This window comes from Armigeres subalbatus, unplaced genomic scaffold (genome assembly GCF_024139115.2).
Source record: "Armigeres subalbatus isolate Guangzhou_Male unplaced genomic scaffold, GZ_Asu_2 Contig111, whole genome shotgun sequence".
NCBI lineage: Eukaryota > Metazoa > Arthropoda > Insecta > Diptera > Culicidae > Armigeres > Armigeres subalbatus.
In genome coordinates, this window is record NW_026941858.1 from 1 (window position 1) to 18,158 (window position 18,158).

An 18,158-nucleotide genomic window follows, 5' to 3' on the forward strand; every position below is an offset into this window, starting at 1 on the left:
CTCGTGGTTCATTCGCCTCCTCCACGTACCGTCCACCATCTGCACCCCACCATAGATGGTACGCAGCGCTTGCTTTTCCTTTCCGTTGGTCCTCCACGAGCATCGTCCAGGTCTCGTGTCCATAGAGAACTACCGGTCTAATAAGCGTTTTGTAGATAGTCAGTTTGGTACGAACTCTATTCGATCGGAGCGTTTTGCGGAGTCCAAAGTACTTACGTCAATTTCGTTATCACCATTACAAACTCGTGGTGGGTGGCTCACGTTGGCCTCTCTTGAGCCTTTTCCTATCATGTACTTGTGTTGATGACTAGTCCAATCCGTTTAGCTTCACTTTTCAGTCTGATGTAGGCTTCCTCCATCCTCTCAAAGTTGCGTGCCATAATATCAGTGTCGTCAACGAAACCAAATAACTTGACGGACTTCGTGAAAATCGTACCACTCCACTCGTGTCAATCCCTTGGTATTACTCCTTCCAGAGCGATGTTGAATAGCAGACACGAAAGACCATCACGTTGCCGTAACCCTCTGCGTGTTTCGAAGGGACTCGAGAATGCTCCTGAAACTCGAACTACGCACATCACCCGATCCATCGTCGCCTTGATCAACCTTAGGGGCGATTCAAATTAGACGTTCACTTCTTTTCGGGATTTCTAGACCCCCCTCTGTCACGCTTTTTTGTATACCTATTACATGTACTGTCACAAAATCGTAGACCGCTCCCCCTTCAGCATGTGCCATTATTTTTTAACGACCCCTTATCTGTTTATCCGGAAATCCGTTTTCGTGCATTAGCTGCCATAGCTGGTCCCGATCGATTGTATCATTTGCGGCAGCAGGGACTATGTCCAAGGGCTTTATGACCCCTCCCCACGGCGTCTGCGAGTTGGGGGGCCTACCTAGGATGTGGTGGGGTTCGACAGTGGGCTCTGTTAAGCTTCTACAAAAAGCTGCATGTGTCCGCAAGCAGGCTCTATTAATGCGACCATGTGCCGCTCAAAGCGCACAGGAGCCCAGTGAGTGCCAATTGGCATGGGGAGTGCTGCTTCAGCAGAGAGCGAGTGATCTGCTTGTGTTGAGGCAGGAGTGTTATAGTGCGTCACCACTATTGTCACCTCGAAGCACGGCAGAAGTTTGAGTGTGGACTGTGCATGCCGAAGAAGTGTCGTAGCGTAGTATCGTTGATTGGTTGGTTGATTGGAGAAGCTGCTTCGGCGGCAGGGTAGTAGTGGGTTGAATCCACACACCCACAGTCAGGCACGGGGAGTGCCCCTACTTCGGTAGGTTAGCGCGTGGTCAAGACACGGCAGTGGAGTGTGAGAGTGAGTATCCAAGTAAGTCTCAAATAGTTTTTTTTTTCTAACGAAGGTAGTGGAAATCTGCAACCAGACACTTGCGGAGGCGAACCCAGGTAGTGTGGGGAGGGGATCACCACTTCCGACCCACTAAAACCAACCCAAGCAACACCTCTTGTTTCTCAGTGAGTAACAACAACTGTGGTGTGACTTACTAAAGGTCTGACTTATGCACACCGCGTCGGATTGGGAACTCCTTTGCAACACAAAAAGTGCAAGGGGTGGAGCCTATTTGCAACATCTTGCGACTACAATGAAAATAAAAAAAACACAAAAACCGACCGGGAATCGAACCATGGACCTTGAGATTTGCAACCTTCTACTATAACCATCACACCATCAATTATATTTGGGGATTCTGCTACAAGTGCACTACATAAACAACAAAGTCATTTGTAACTTCATTGTACCTTATACGGAACATGCAGGGGACTGTCAAAAATAAAATACTGCTCAGCTGAGCTCAAAGTGTTTTGCAACATATCAGAAACATTGTCGTAACAGCAATGAACCGAAGTGTTATTAATTCTGCAACTTATCTGTTTTTTCCTGATATAAAACACATCGAATTTCAAACCACCCAAGAAGTCAGATGGGTAGAATATTGCGATGCCACTTAAACGGAAATGAAATTTTGTGTTTTTGTGAAACTGGGAAGTGGCTTTAATGTAACTCGATGTATTGCCAATGTCTTCAATACCATTTATTTGGAACAAACACCTATTTCAAAGATGTTGCGCGTGCTGCTTGGTAACTCCTTCCTCTCCAGTCATTCCCCCGGCCCGCAATTAATCAATACTTCGGGGGATGACTATTGTGCATTGCGCCCCCTACATGACGTACACAAGTACACGTATGCGCCTCGACTCTCCTACACTCCCCATGCAACACATTTGCACAAGACACACTGGCACCACATGTGTCCCAACATTCTCCTGCCTATGTTGCTCGAGTTACAGCAAGAGAAACTACGGATAACCTGCAGGGGGTACCCCATGCTGTCATCTCACAACACAGACAGTCCTCATTCAGTATGATGTTCACCCCGTCCTGCAACAGGGTGGCACCACTTGTCTACCAAGCCGGAGGCGACCCTAGGTTGGTGGCTCCTATGCCGCTCCTACCTCAGCTACGAGGCAGACCCTTTCATGTCTCCTATTTCTGAGGTGCCGCAGAAGCATCAACCCCCGACACTCCTGCCAGTCATAGCGAGACTTTCGTGTCCCCTACTTCTGAGGTGCTGCAGGTGCTGCCCCCCGTCACTCCTGCCAGGCCTAGCGAGACTTCACTCAATCCGTCCCTGGCAGCCGGATCACACTACTGCCTAAGCAGTCACTCGGACCATATGTACCATGCGAGTCTAACTTGTATGCTCGCTCATACATTCAGTCTCTATCGCTTGCACCACTTGTGCACCACTCTCCTGACATTCAGTCACTCACACAGTGGGGGTTGTAATACCCCCATCTCCCATATGTATCCACTCTGTACATCGATTGGGCGTGGAACACCCGACACATCACGCGTACCTAACACTCACCTACGCTGGCTTTGATGCTGCCAATAGGTCTCGGACAGGTACTTTGCAGGTAGTGCCCCCCTATTGATATTTCGAAGCCCTGGTAGTCCTCCGTCAGTGTGGTGGTTTCCCCATCCAACAACGGAGTGGCACCACTTACCTTACATATCTTCAATTTCTGAGGTGCCGCAGAGGTGCCCCGACACTCCTACCAGGCATAGCGAGACTTCGTGTCCCCTAATTCTGAGGTGCCGCAGAGGTATCTGCCCCCGACACTCCTGCCAGGCCTCACTAGACTTCAGTCATTCTAACACTACCGACCATGCGTACCATGCGAGTCTTACTTAGGGTTGGAGCCCAAGAAGGGTTTAGTGGGTGAGAGTCCTACACTCCAGTGCACTGCCATGCGGTAGCTTAGCAACTACTACGCGTGTGCTGGGTCAGTGCATAATGCATTACACCTTGGAAAAAAAAAATACTAATATGCGGCTTTGAAGTCGAGAAATAGATGATGTGTGGGTACGTTGTATTCGCGGCATTTCTACAATACCTTACGTACGGCAAACACCCGATCTGTAGTAGAGTGTTCACCCATAAATCCCGCTTGGTACTACCCCACGAACTCTCTTGCAATTGGTGTTAGTCGGCGGCATAAAATTTCGGAGAGTACCTTGTAGGCGGCGTTCAGCAATGAGATTGCGCAGTAGTTGCTACAATCCAGCTAATCGCCCTTTTTGTAGTTGGGACACACGACACCGTCCATTCACTCCAGCGGCAGAACCTTCATTCATTTATTAAGTTAACATCTAAACAGATAACACTGAATAAACAATTTGACGCTACAATGCACGGTTCAAGGCCGCATCTCTCCATCCTCGGATACGCCCCACGCTCGCCAAGTCGTTTTGCACCTGGTCTGCCCATCTCGCTCGCTGCGCTCCACGCCGTCTCGTACCTGCCGGATCGGAAGCGAACACCATCTTTGCAGGGTTGCTGTCCGGCATTCTTGCAACATGTCCTGCCCATCGTACCCTTCCGGCTTTAGCTACCTTCTGGATACTGGGTTCGCCGTAGAGTTGGGCGCGCTCATGGTTCATTCTTCGCCGCCACACACCGTCTTCTTGCACACCGCCAAAGATGGTCCTAAGCACCCGTCTCTCGAATACTCCGAGTGCTTGCAAGTCCTCCTCGAGCATTGTCCATGTTTCATGTCCGTAAAGGACTACCGGTCTTATTAACGTCTTGTACATGACACATTTGGTGCGGTGGCGAATCTTTTTCGACCGCAGTTTCTTCTGGAGCCCGTAGTAGGCCCGACTTCCATAGATGATGCGCCTTCGTATTTCACGACTAACGTTGTTGTCAGCCGTTAGCAAGGATCCGAGGTATACGAATTCCTCGACCACCTCGAAGGTATCCCCGTCTATCGTAACACTGCTTCGCAGGCGGGCCCTGTCGCGCTCGGTTCCGCCCACAAGCATGTACTTTGTCTTTGACGCATTCACCACCAGACCAACTTTTGCTGCTTCACGTTTCAGGCGGGTGTACAGTTCTGCAACAATGTTCGGCCGACAATGTCCATGTCATCCGCGAAACAAATAAATTGACTGGATCTGTTGAAAATCGTATCCCGGCTGTTACACCCGGCTCTCCGCATGACACCTTCTACCGCAATGTTGAACAACAGGCACGAAAGTCCATCACCTTGTCTTAGTCCCCGGCGCGATTCGAACGAACTGGAGTGTTCGCCCGAAATCTTCATACAGTTTTGCACACCATCCACCGTTGCTTTGATCAGTCTGGTAAGCTTCCCAGGGAAGCTGTTCTCGTCCATAATTTTCCATAGCTCTACGCGGTCTATACTGTCGTATGCCGCCTTGAAATCAACGAACAGATGGTGCGTTGGGACCTGGTATTCACGGCATTTTCGAAGGATTTGCCGTACAGTAAACATCTCGTTCACTAATGGTGACAGACGACAGAAGATGATCTGGGATATCACTTTGTAGGCAGCATTAAGGATGGTGATCGCTCGAAAGTACTCACACTCCAGTTTGTCGCCTTTCTTGTAGATGGGGCATATAACCCCTTCCTTCCACTCCTCCAATAGCTGTGCAGCTCCCAGATTCTGACTATTAGTTTAGACAGACAAGTGGTCAGCTTTTGCAAGTCCATCTAGGTGAGTTCAGCTCCGAAACCATCCTTATCAACTGCTTTATTGTTCTAGAGCTGTTGAATGGCATCCTTAACTTCCCTCAAGTTGGGGGCTGGTTGGCTTCCATCGTCCGCTGAACTGACGTAGTCATCTCCTCCGCTGCCTTGACTTTCACTACCTGTACTCTCAGCGCCATTCAAATGTTCCTCGTAGTGCTGGCTCCACCTTTCGATCACCACACGTTCGTCCGTCAAGATGCTCCCATCCTTATCCCGGCACATTTCGGCTCGCGGCACGAAGCCTTTGCGGGATGCGTTGAGCTTCTGGTAGAACTTGCGTGTTTCTTGAGAACGGCACAGCTGTTCCATCTCCTCGCACTCCGCTTCTTCCAGGCGTCGTTTCTTCTCCTGAAAAAGGCGGGTTTGCTGTCTCCGCTCCCGTCTATAACGTTCCACGTTCTGCCGGGTATCTTGCTGCACGCGACCGCCCGCGCTGCGTCCTTCTCCTCCAGAATCTGTCTGCACTCTTCGTCGAACTAATCGTTCGTCCCACATACCCGACGTTGTTCTCCGCTGCGTCGTTAATGGCTGCTTTGACTGTATTCCAGCAGTCCTCAAGAGGGGCCCATCGAGCTCACCCTCTTCCGGCAACGCTGCCTCGAGATGCTGCGCGTATGCAGTGGCGACATCAGGTTGCTTCAGTCGCTCTAGGTCGTACCGCAGCGGTCGTCGGTACCGAACATTGTTGATGACGGATAGTTTTGGGCGCAGTTTAACCATCACCAGATAGTGGTCAGAGTCGATGTTAGCGCCACGACATGTCCTGACGTCGATAATGTCGGAGAAGTGCCGTCCATCAATCAGAACGTGGTCGATTTGTGATTCTGTCTGCAGTGGTGATCTCCAGGTGTACCGATACGGGAGGCTGTGTTGGAAGTAGGTGCTGCGAATGGCCATATTCTTGGAGGCGGCGAAATCAATTAGTCGTAGGCCGTTTTCGTTCGTCAGCCGGTGAGCGCTGAACTTCCCAATAGTCGGTCTAAACTCCTCCTCTTGGCTAACATGAGCGTTCAAATCTCCTATGATGATTTTGACGTCGTGGCTTGGGCAGCTGTCGTACTCACGTTCCAGCTGCGCGTAGAATGCGTCCTTATCATCATCAGTGCTTCCGGAGTGTGAGCTATGGACGCTGATTATGCTGAAGTTGAAGAACCGGCCTTTGATCCTCAACCTGCACATTCTTTCATTGATCGGCCACCACCCGATCACGCGCCTTTGCATATCGCCCATCACTATGAAAGATGTTCCCAGCTCGTGTGTGTTGCCGCAGCTCTGGTAGATGGTATGATTACCTCTAAACGTTCGCACCATTGATCCCTTCCAACAAACCTCCTGCAGCGCTATGATGCCGAATCCACGGTCCTTGAGCACATTGGCGAGTATGCGTGTACTCCCGATGAAGTTGGGAGATTTGCAGTTCCACGAACCGAGTTTCCAATCGCTAGTCCCTTTTCGTCGCAGTGGTCTTCGCCGATGGTTCCGGTCCGTACTCTCTTGTTGATTATTCGTTGCGTATGTTTTTTTAAAGGCTGGCTTGCAGAGCCTGACACCAAACCCCCTAAATTTCCGGAGGACCATTCCTCCTTATTCCCGGTGGACCATGGTGCACAGTTTCACTTAGAGTCCCTCGCTGGCACTCGGACGATGATCAGCCGCCCCTAACATGGAGAACAGACGCTGTTGTGAGCCGATCCTGACATGGAGAACAGACGCTCAATAAGATTTGCACCTCCGGAGAGGAGCAAATCCCCCTTCCCTGTCAGCATACGACCATAGTTCCCACCGGGGTTGGTTACCCGATCTTCCCTAAGGTTGCTCGTATCTCGGCCAGCACCACGGGGAGGTAGGGATAGGAGTTGCTGGGTAAGAGGCTAAGGACCGCAAGATGGGGTCTATTTTATTCCTTCAGGTACGCGAAGTACCAATTGTACGCTTTACCCAGCATTTGCCGTGCCATATTCCGATTTAAAACCCCTCAAAAAAGCTTCAATGCCGGGGGGCACCGGTTCTGATGATGCATTAAAACTTGTTTTACATAGCAGTGCGAAAAAAAATATGGTCCCCAATGCAAAATGAGCGAGAACGAAGCTTTTTATTATAGCTCCGAGGTGGTGCGACTGCTTATCCGATTCTGTTTTTATTTCATTCCTAATATATAAAATTTAAAATACATGGAAATCTAAATATCTTGGCTGCTGCACAGCACATGTCTCGAAATGGACAGATTGATATGAAATTTGCGGAAAAGAATCCACGTGTCTTGGAGGGACTCGAACCCTCTACATCCTACTCTCTAGATAGGCGTGATAACTCCTACACTGAATGGTCACGTTTGCGGAATCAGAATCCGAGTACCAACCTCCAATGCGGTTAGTTCTTTTTTGCAAATTGAATATCTTTCGGATGCTTGATTTGTCCAATCTTCACGTGACCTTTAAGTGGTCTTGTTGTGTAGGGGTTATCACGCCTATCTAGAGAGTAGGAGGTTGAGGGTTCGAGTCCTTCCAAGACACGTGGATTCTTTTTCGCAAATTTCATATCAATTTGTCCATTTCGAAACATGTGCTGTGCATATGCACAGCCAATATATTTAACAAAAAATGATTTTCGTACGGCCGAGTTGCCGAATAATATGCAATTAATTGTAATGAAAATTGATGATGGGAAAGGTCATTTGAAAATTGTTATCATGTGAAAATTTTACCCCTTCACAATACTTCCCCATCGAAACTCCTGTTTTGCTTTGACTAGTTCTCGGTGAGACATCGTTGACACCGCAGTCAAAGCTAGTTGTCTTTTCTCTCTCAGGTCTCATCCATGTATACACGAGAATTAGGAGACCCCACAGAAAAAAAATCCGTGGTTAAAGCTACTATTTTGTAGACGACGCTCTGTTTTTAAAACTACCATGAAATTTCAGTAAATTTTACCACGGTTTCAGAGAAATTCATCACTGTTTCAGTTCATGTGACTCCGCATGGGCCACAGTTGATTTTTACTGCGCGCATGGTAAAATCAAACGGGTTTGTTATCTGCTGAAAGTCGTCGGTGCATATTCTTAAAATAACCCTCGTAATGGTACACGTAAAAAAAAAAAAATTTTATATTATATTATATCAAATCAGTTGATTCATCGTTTGTTTCACGAAATTCCACTATTAAACAAGTTGTGGTGATTTATAAAAACGTATGTTAGCAAGCCATGAGTTCAGAGGGCTCATCTGAGTTAGTTAGGAATCACCTTTCAATAAGTGTGGTCGAGTTTATAATAAAATAAATCTTCTACAATCCGATTGTGTTAACCTAAGAGAAAAGCATCACATATTGGCGACGAGAACCTACGGTGCAATTTTGTGAAACTTCAAGGTATGTACTAATTATGGACGCAATAAAATTTGGAAGATTGTGAGTATGGAGGAAAACGAAATATCTCGTCTCGAAAGAGAGAGATGCCTTACCGGTGGAAAATCCGACCGAAGAAGGCAAAGTGATCTCGCCTAAAAAAAGGGAGATGCGGAAGATCATGCGATAGAAATAGAATAGAATGTCTCGCCTAAAGAACGGGAGACGCCTGAAATAGCGGAAAAGAATCCGGTTGCAAGAGGCAAAATGGTCTCGCATATTAAAAAGAGAGACGCCACAATGGTGGCTATAATTTTACAGAGAAATAGCATGAAGGAAAATCGCGGAAAAAGCTGGATTATGGTCTGCAGAAATTGTTGGTGAAAATTTTCTATCATAAGGTTAATGTCATAGTTGCCATAGTAACAAAACACCCACGACCGTAGCAACCATCGTATGTTGCCATGTGCCAACGGTTCTTGCATACCAAACAATCTTCCAAATAAAATAAAATAAAAACGTAATAAAATAACAAATGATATTGTTTCGTATAGAAATGGAAGATCAATTATTCAAAATTCCACCGTTTGAATGTGAAAACGTGCCACTGTCGGAACTCCGCTTAAAATGGTTCGACTACAAGAAACAGTTTGAATACGTTGCCGTTGCTTTAAGCAAAAAGAAGAAAAAAATTGAAAAACATCTTCCTGGCAGTGGGAGGCCGCCAGCTTCAACGAGTATATGAAAGCTTACCAGCCACCGAGCAGCACACATGTGGCATAGAGGTTTCTGCAACCTATATACAACTGAATTTGGTTACATTTGAGTTGCAGCAACCGAATCGGTCTGACTTGTGCTGCTAGGGCAACGATGCCAACGCTCCTGAAAATGAAGAAGACGAAGACGAATTTAGTGCAGTGATTCGCAGATTGGATGAGTATTTCGCACCAAAACGACACGACACGTTCGAACGATACTCGTTCTGGACTCTTAAACCTTCTCCGGGAGAAACACTGGACAAGTTTCTACTAAGGGCCAAGACAATGGCAAACAAATGTCAATTTGGCTCCACCGAAAACGAAAGCAGGAATGCGGCGGTAATCGATAAAGCCGTCATGCTGGCCCCACCTGAGCTACGTCGGAAGATCTTAGAAAAATCTAACATAAATCTGGATGAACTCACCAAGCTGGTTAACTCCCATCTCTCGATTCAACAACAAGTCCGTGAATTGAATCAACACTCTCATGCTTCAGGTAACGTGCTTGAGGTTCATAGGGAAAGTGCATTTGTGAACAGCATTCAAGGCAAAATACCAAGTGGCGTATCTACTTACTGGAAGCAGAGTCGGCCCTTGCACGTTGACTCGAAGCCGATTGCCGATTGTGGAAAATGTGGAAATAAGCCACACAGATCAGATGATATGTGCCCGGCTAAAAACGAGCAATGTCGAATCTGTAACTATTATGGCCACTTTGCCAAGAAGTGCAAAACAGACCCAAAGAAACGGAAGCCATCATCAACTATTTCGAGAAAACGTAAACAAGAGAACTACCTGGATCGCCATAACACATATCAACCGAAAATGGCAAGGATTAGCGCTGTCAAAGAGGAGGACAAACAAAACGAGATGGATTCTTTCATCTACGCCATTAGTGATAACCACGATGAAATGGTATGGTGTAAAGTGGGACAAGTACTGGTTGAAATGATGATCGACTCGGGGTCAAAATTTAACATTATCGACGAGTCTACATGGGAGTATTTGAACAAGAGAAAGGCAGCGATCAAAAATATAAAAATATATGCTCAGCAGGGTGCACTAGAAGTTCTATGCAGCTTTGAAGCCGAAATTCGTGTAGTTAACGGAATTAATGAAAAAATACGATGCTACATACTACGTCGTGAAAGGAGGGCAACAAAATCTACTAGTGCGAGACACCGCAAAACAGCTAGGGGTCCTCTTGGTAGGACTGCCAAGCGTTAAGGATGAGGGCAGAATGGTTCAACACGTTTCTGACAACACCATCGAGAAGTTCCCTATAATCAAAGGTACAAATTAGAATAATATCAGACAAATAAAGAATAAACATCGAATTACACTAATTCAAGGCGTGAAATTGCGTATCGATATTTATGAAAGTGTTACACCAGTTGTACAACATGTCCGGCGCGTCCCGATTGCTCTGCGTAAAAAAGTCGAAGATCAGATAAGCCGATTATTAAAAACAGGTATTATTGAAAAAGTCGAGAAACCAAGTCCATGGGTATCCCCTATGGTAGTAGTTATAAAAGATGATGGTAGCGTACGCTTATGCATCGATATGCGGCGAGCTAACACAGCAGTCAAAAGACAGTATCACGTCTTACCAACTTTAGACGACCTTCTCACAAGGTAAAATAATATAAATAACATTATAAGAAACATCTCATTAATGAGTTTCAAAATATTCAGATTGAACGGGTCACAATGGTTTACTCGACTGGACATCAAAGACGCCTATCATCAGATTGGGCTGCATGAATCAAGTCGGTATATCACAACATTTATAACCCATTTGGGGATGTTCCGATATACTCGTCTCATGTTCGGCATATCCAGCGCTTCCGAATACTTCCAGAGAACCCTTGAACAAATTCTATGCAATTGTCCAAACACGTTTAATTTCCAAGATGACATATTCATCTATGGGAAGACGGAAGAAGAACACGATGAAGCTCTATCACGCACGCTCGACACCTTGGAAGCCCATAATGTGGTCCTGAATACAAAAAAGTCAAAGTTCAAAGTCCAGGAAACAAAATTCCTTGGCCATCATATCTCTCGTAACGGACTCAAGCCAACTGATGATAAAATAGTAGCAATTCTTAGTTTCCGATCTCCAAGGACCTCAGAAGAAGTTCGAAGTTTTCTGGGCCTGGTGGGTTATGTTGGCCGATTTATCCCCGACCTAGCAACTAAAACATTCGATCTACGGCAACTTATCACCGGGGGTCACACGTTCGAATGGGAATCCCGACATGAAATAGCTTCCAACGCACTCAAAGAGGCCATTTGCACCGCTCCAATATTAGGGTATTTCGACAATGAGCGCCGAACGAGAGTCATTGCGGACGCTTCTCCCGTGGGATTGGGAGCTGTTTTAGTGCAGTTCGAGGATGAGAACGACGATAAACCGACCATAATATCGTACGCCAGCAAAAGTTTATCCGCAACGGAGAGGCGCTACTGTCAAACTGAAAAGGAAGCCTTAGCGATCATTTGGAGCGTTGAAAAATTTCAGTTTTACCTAATCGGAAGAGAGTTTGAGCTGGAGACGGATCATCGACCACTTACGGCAATTTTTAAATCCACTTCCCAACCACCGGGTCGGTGTTGGCCGAAGACAAGGGAACCCCCTCACAAAGAATAACAACTAGAGTTCCCTCTCACTCCACGGCAGGCTACTGACTGATACTTCTGCCAGTAGCTGCAGTTCTCTTTATTCAACAATAGTGTGGTGATTTTCTCCCACTTTCCTTTCATTCGACTGAAGACCGCCTTTATTCGGCTTGCTCGCCATCTTGGTTTTTACTTTACTCCAAAACTGCACACGCGTCCTTTCGTCACAACGTTAGTCAAGAGAATGCTTGATCATCCAGGCTCTTTCGAACTTGCACCCTCGTATAGAAATTCCCTTACCCTCACTCATACAATACATACATGTATTCCTATTTAACTCACACTCCTTCCGTATTCTAGCTTTCCATACGTATCTCTCAAGAGAGGCATTTCTCCATGCTCCTTCCACGCAACCATAGTCTCCGCAGTATAAAATACAGTTTGGTACCAACACACTAATAAGACGAACCGCAAGTCTATAACGCGACGAGAATGCGATTGATGTAGTACTAGAATTGGTGAACCTTCTCTACTTCACATTGTCATGCACTCACAGGCACTCACCTGGTCGTTCTCTCAGCACTTGTTGTTGTGTCATCAATTTCCACCTTTTGATAAGAATGACAGATTATACTGTGTGGATTTGTTCCGTGTCTACATATACCACCCTGAATAGTTGTCAAAAAGCAAGCGCAATAATCAACACAACATAGCTTAATCAAAGCAACCAAGGAAACTGTCAAAAAATCAAAAGCTGTAATTATGTTTATCAGTTTTCAATGCAGTCAAGTCAAGTGAAAGAATAAAACAGGTAAATAGAGTTGAAATAATATTTCTTTTAATTTATTTCTTTTACAGGGTTTATCTCCCACATTCGCTCCCGCCTCTACACTAATCGTATATCAAATAAATGAATCTGTCGTCAAAGCGCATTGGCTTTTTAACATTTGTGCGATCTCGCAAAGTCCTGTTTGATGGAAGAACTTCATTCTTCGATGAAGAACGTAATGCTGCATCCAGTTCTGAGTGTTTATCATGGGCGACTTCCACTGGGATGTCTAATATCGACTGTTCTGCCGTATCAGTTACCTCGTTATCGTCCGAATCTTCAAGAAGATGTTCAGCTGGAGCCATTTTCAAATCCTGTATGTTTCGAGTATACTGCACACCGCTGCGGCTTAGGATGACGATCTTCGCTCCATCTCTGGCCACTACTTTGAAACGTTCTGCACCGAATGTTGGATCCGTTTTCGCCTTCCGTTGCTGAGCCAATAGCACTGTATCACCAACCTGAATAGCCGAGTTTTTAGATCCGCGAGCTGCATCTGCGTCTTGTTTACTGATCAATTTAGCTACCGCATCCTTCTCTCTAATATGATCATAGTCGAGAACCGTCGATTTCCACAAGCTAGGGAAGTTACCTCGAAATTTCCATCCTACGAGCAGCTCGAACGGTGTTACGCCCAAACGAGAATGTGGAACCAAAGTGTTATGGTTGTGCACGTACTGTTGTAAGGCATGTCGCCAGTTTGTACCATCTAGTTTTGAAGCCGCCACCGCCTTTATTATGCCTTGGTTTTGGCGTTCAACTGCCCCGTTTGATTGGGGCGATAGAGGAATGGACTTACGAATTTTGACTCCTTTGTTTTCCCAAAACTGAATGTAGCTCGCGCTCTGAAAAGGAGGACCGTTGTCACTCTGGAGGATTAAGGGGCATCCCCACATTTTGAAAATTTCGCACAGGGCCTTATTCGTGTTATCAGCATCTTTGGTTTTCATTTCCATGACTGTTAGGTATCTTGAGTATGTGTCCACAAGGATTAAAAACTCACTGGAACCGCAACCAGGTATTGAAAGAAAATCAACCTGTAGGATTTGCCATGCAGCATCTGGAAGTTCCCTTGAAGACAGAGGCAGTGGGGGTTTTTTTCTGGATAGCATCACGCATGATTCGCAATTTTTCACGAATTTCTCCGCATCAACAGACATACCTGGCCACCAAAAGAATTCTCGTACAATCTTTTCAATGCCGATTCACCTACATGACCACCATGAGCAGCTTTTAACGCTTTTGTACGCAGTGACCTAGGAAGAATAGTACGATCTCCTTTGAAAATCAGAAATCCGATAAAGCTTAAATTCTTCTTTTGGGTTTCATATTTACGAAGTTCTTTCGGCCATCTATCGGTAGCTAAAGCCTCGTGGAGCTGGCAGAGTTCTTCATCTTCTTCTGATTCCTTCTCAATCTCCTCCCACGTTTTATCCATTGAGTCACCCAACGCGTACAGAAGGTTTCCTGAGTCATCTTCTTCGAAAGGTTCGGCCTTTTGGGATTCATGTATAAGGCGCGATAGGGCATCTGCAAGGTTCTGTTGTCCTCTAACTCCCTTCATCGTAAAATCGTAGGGCTGAAGTCGTAGTGCCCAAGATTCGGCCCGAGATATAGCCCTTTTTCCCAGTCTATGTGTGGTGCTAAAAATGAATTAGCCTGTGCGTCTGTTCGAATTACAAATGATCGCCCCAAAAGATACGAAGAAAAGCGTTCGACTCCCCAGACAACTCCCAACGCCTCTCTTTGGGTTTGCGGGTACCTCTGTTCCGTTGGAGTGAGAGCCTTTGATGCGCAGGCTATTATGCGCGGTATTCTAGCGTTATCGTACTGTATAAGAACAGCTCCTAATCCAATGGGGCTGGCATCCACATACAGTTCTGTCTCGTCTGTTACACTGTAGTAACCTAGAACTTTAATGTTCTTAAGTGCATTATCTTGCAGATAGTTGAATTCTTTGTCCTCTAGTTCTGTCCAATAAAACTGTTTGGAATTTGCCAGAGTCCGCAGATGCACCGTTAAATCTGCCCTTCGCTGAATGAACCTGTCTGCAAACGTCACCAATCCAAGGAAGCTTTTAACTTCCGAACATGAAGAAGGAGTCCTAAAGCTCTGGATAGCCCTCATCTTTTTCATCAGTCACGCTCCACCCATTCGAAGTTAGCAAAAATCCCACGAATTGAACCGCTTGACTACTGAAGACGCATTTGGAATCATTCAGTTTGACGTTATGTTGTCGTAGACGGTTTAGGACCTCCTCTAGATTGGCATCATGAATTTCCTTGGTAGACCCGAATACAAGGATGTCGTCCAGGTAGTTCTTCACTCCAGAGCAGCCTCCCAAAATAACCCTCTGCAACACCTCCTGGAATATGTCCGGCGCGTTACATAATCCAAACGGTAGCCGGACACATCTGAATAATCCAAACTCTGTATAAAAGTTTGTGAGGTGCCTGGAGTCTCTGTCTAATTCGACATGGAAAAACGCATTAGACATGTCTATGGTTGAGAACCATGCAGCACCGTTCAACTCTGGTAATATTGATTCGAGTGTCGGCATGGCGAAGGGTGTCCTTTGTATGTACTTATTAGGACCCCTAAGGTCGATCACTAAGCGGATATCGTGCTTGCCTTTAGGAATAGCAAGCATTGACGAGCAAAATGATACGTCCATACCCTGCGTTACTGGTTCGATTATGTCCGCTGCGATAAGTTCTAGAAGCCTTTTCTCTACCATGGGTTTCATTGCTTGTGGTATATTAGAAAATATATTGCGGCAAGGTGGCCGCGACTTATCGTAATCAATTTTCACCGGAGGCAAATTAAATTTTGGGAATGGCTCGCTCAATGCAACTGTAGCCAAAGTCAACCCGTTTTCCACCGAATTAGCTTCTTCCAAAACAGGAACACTGAAACCAAGCTTCAGTACACTGTATCTCAGAGCAGTAGATCTGCCAAGCAAGGAACGATGTGCATTTTTGACGACATAGAACGTCTCAAGGTGCACTGGACGATCATCGGAAATAAACAGGAACGCTTCAAAGGTAGCCAAGACCATAATCTCCCCTTCCGAAGCATAAGCCTTCAGCGATCGATCTGATCCTTCTCTAATATTATACATTTCCTTACTATACCTCTCATTGCTTCTCATGATCCTGTAGATGTTCTCGACAAGCGTATTTACCTGAGCTCCGGAGTCGATTAGGAAATCGCACTGCATACCAGCCACCTGTGCAGTAATGATTCCCGATTCAGCATTCGTTCCAATCGTAGCAATCACAAATCGATCCGTGTCCCAGTCGCACCTATCCGGAACATTTGCCTATCAATGAATTATTTTGTCAGAATGTAATTACCTTATCATAATTTTTCATGGTAACAGGAATGCAAAGTTTAGCATAATTATGTCTATTTTTAATTTTTAGTTTAAAATACATAGAAGGCTCCTCTTATCAACAGATGTACGCCTTTCCAACAATCAGTTTCCAACTTGTTAGCAATACTTGCTCGGGATTTCTTTCTTTTTACTTCGATGATTAGGAACGGATGTCATTAGTTTATACATTTGATTAAACACTTAATCGAAATAAAACTAATTTCCTTTTTTTTGTTATTACTTTTTTTTTAATACTCCAATTCTTATTTTATGAAGATTTTAACAAAAATAATGCAGCGAAAAGCAATAACGAAATTAAAGTAATCTTAAAATGAAATAATTCGAGTTCAAGTTATTTAAATGATCTCACTAAACTTATTAATCGTGTTACTTATAAAATTTAACATTCTGTTTCGTCACTCACTTGTTCTGTTGCCTTCGGTGGGGCCTCTTTCTCTTCCACTGCTTCTATCTTCGCCTGTTTCGTTTCTGTTTCATAAATGTCTTGGTTTGTTTTCCGCTTGGTAATCGAACTCCCAGCGAGTAAGCAAGCGCGTTGGATGTGTCCTACCTGCCCGCATTTTCGGCACACAAGGTTAGCAGCATTGCACTCCGATGGAAGGTGAAAAAAACTGAAACATCTCCAGCATCTGTCCAACCGTTTATTTTCGTTCACGTTTCGATTGTTCATCCCGGCCCTGTTTCCACGCCATCCCGTCTGTTGAGGAAACCGTTGGTTGTAACGTGGATAGTTCCTATTGTAAGGTAGATATCGATTGTCCGCTCGTTGCTCGTAGATTCTTCGTGATGATGGTGGATTTCGAAATTCAGCCTTCACCGGAGCTAGTATTGCTACTTCCACAGTAGATTCGCTTCGTCTGTGCTTGACAGCGAAAAAGTCTTCGTTCATACGTATTGCCTGTATCTCACGAACTTTGTCCACCAAGTTTGTGAATGTTCCATTTCGGCTAACCATTTTCAACGCTGCCACTCTCACCTCCTTACTCTTCGCATGTTCTGCAATTGTCTTAACAATTTCCTCAAATTCCTTTGTCTTATCAAAGTCGCATAGCTGTGCCGTTTCTCCAACTCGTGTAATAAACGCTAAATCAGACTCATCTGACTTTTGCTCCATCAAAGCCAATTTCCGTCTTTGGAACATCACGTCGGAGCTAGATCCGAAGTATAGCTTAAGTCGATGAAGAGCATTCAAAATGGTTTCGCATTGGCATCCGGGGCTTCCGTGTCTGATCTCGTGTTCTTAAATATCGTAAGCAAGCGAGGCCCAGCTTTCACCTTGAAAACAGTGAACTTCGTCGCTTCGTCCTCTATTCCAGCCAGAGCCATACAGTCGATGAGTAGGTCCTTCCACATCTCAAAGGTATGTCTGTGAATCTCATCGTCTCCTGCGAGAGGCTTACATTCTGGAACTGTTATTGACGAAATCGATAATTGATTCACGGATGACAGAAATCGTGATTCATCCAAGGTTCCAATCGTTTTAGCAGGTCGCCGAGTGCTTGAAGCAATTGGTACAACTTCTAAGTCCACACTTGCTTCTTCTGTTTCGTCTTTTTCATCCGACGGAATGGTTTCCTTAGACGCTTGCAAAGAAGCTACTACCGCTTGTAACTTTTTAAGTTGCTCAGCGATTTCTGCTTTTTCTGCTCTCTCTGCTTCCAATGTTCTCGCCATGCTTTCTAGTTTGCTTAACTTTCTCTCCTTCTTTTTTAACTTTGCTTCCGAGCCGCCCGGCTTCGAGTTTCTAGAAATGCAATACAAACAACAAAAAAAGAATGTTAAAAGCCGTTTTTTTTTCTTAATATTCTAAAGCAGACATGCATTTCACATCATGCAGACGCCAATACACGTCATGCTTACAATCTTTTCCTTATTTTTTTTTTCTTTTTGCAATCCGTGTCAAATTGAGCTTGACCTGTCGCAAGCTTAGTCTGCGAGTGAAATGTCTGGCTTGACCTACCGCAAGCTTGAATATAATTTTGAAACAACTCAGGAAGCTTGACCTGTCGCATACTTCCATTCTTAGTCTTTTCCTCCTCCAAGGCTTGACCTGTCGCAAACCTGAGAATCACGTTTTAGCTCAGCTTGACCTATCGCAAGCTTTTCTTAGTCTTTTCCTCCTCCA

General features: G+C 45.3%; 1 protein-coding gene across 1 annotated transcript; it reads right to left on the bottom strand.

Annotated features, from left to right (window-relative positions):
• Positions 1–14,740: 14,740 nt before the first annotated feature.
• On the bottom strand, positions 14,741–17,707 carry LOC134202244 (uncharacterized). Its single transcript, XM_062677290.1, has 4 exons — positions 17,309–17,707; positions 16,689–17,201; positions 16,437–16,583; positions 14,741–15,958 (listed from the first exon to the last, which is right to left on the bottom strand). The coding sequence occupies exons 1-4, from the start codon at positions 17,705–17,707 to the stop codon at positions 14,741–14,743; spliced, it is 2,277 nt and encodes a 758-aa protein (XP_062533274.1).
• Between the last annotated feature and the right edge of the window lie 451 nt (positions 17,708–18,158).

What these genes read in the sequence shown, in the direction of transcription:
- LOC134202244 (XM_062677290.1), bottom strand. Translation starts at nt 17,707, where the DNA reads ATGGCGAGAACATTGGAAGCAGAGAGAGCAGAAAAAGCAGAAATCGCT. An exon ending in CCGGGATGAACAATCGAAAC is followed by an intron (nt 16,584 to 16,688) that starts GTGAACGAAAAT and finishes AAATGCGGGCAG; the next exon opens with GTAGGACACATCCAACGCGC. An exon ending in CACCGAAGGCAACAGAACAA is followed by an intron (nt 15,959 to 16,436) that starts GTGAGTGACGAA and finishes ATTCATTGATAG; the next exon opens with GCAAATGTTCCGGATAGGTG.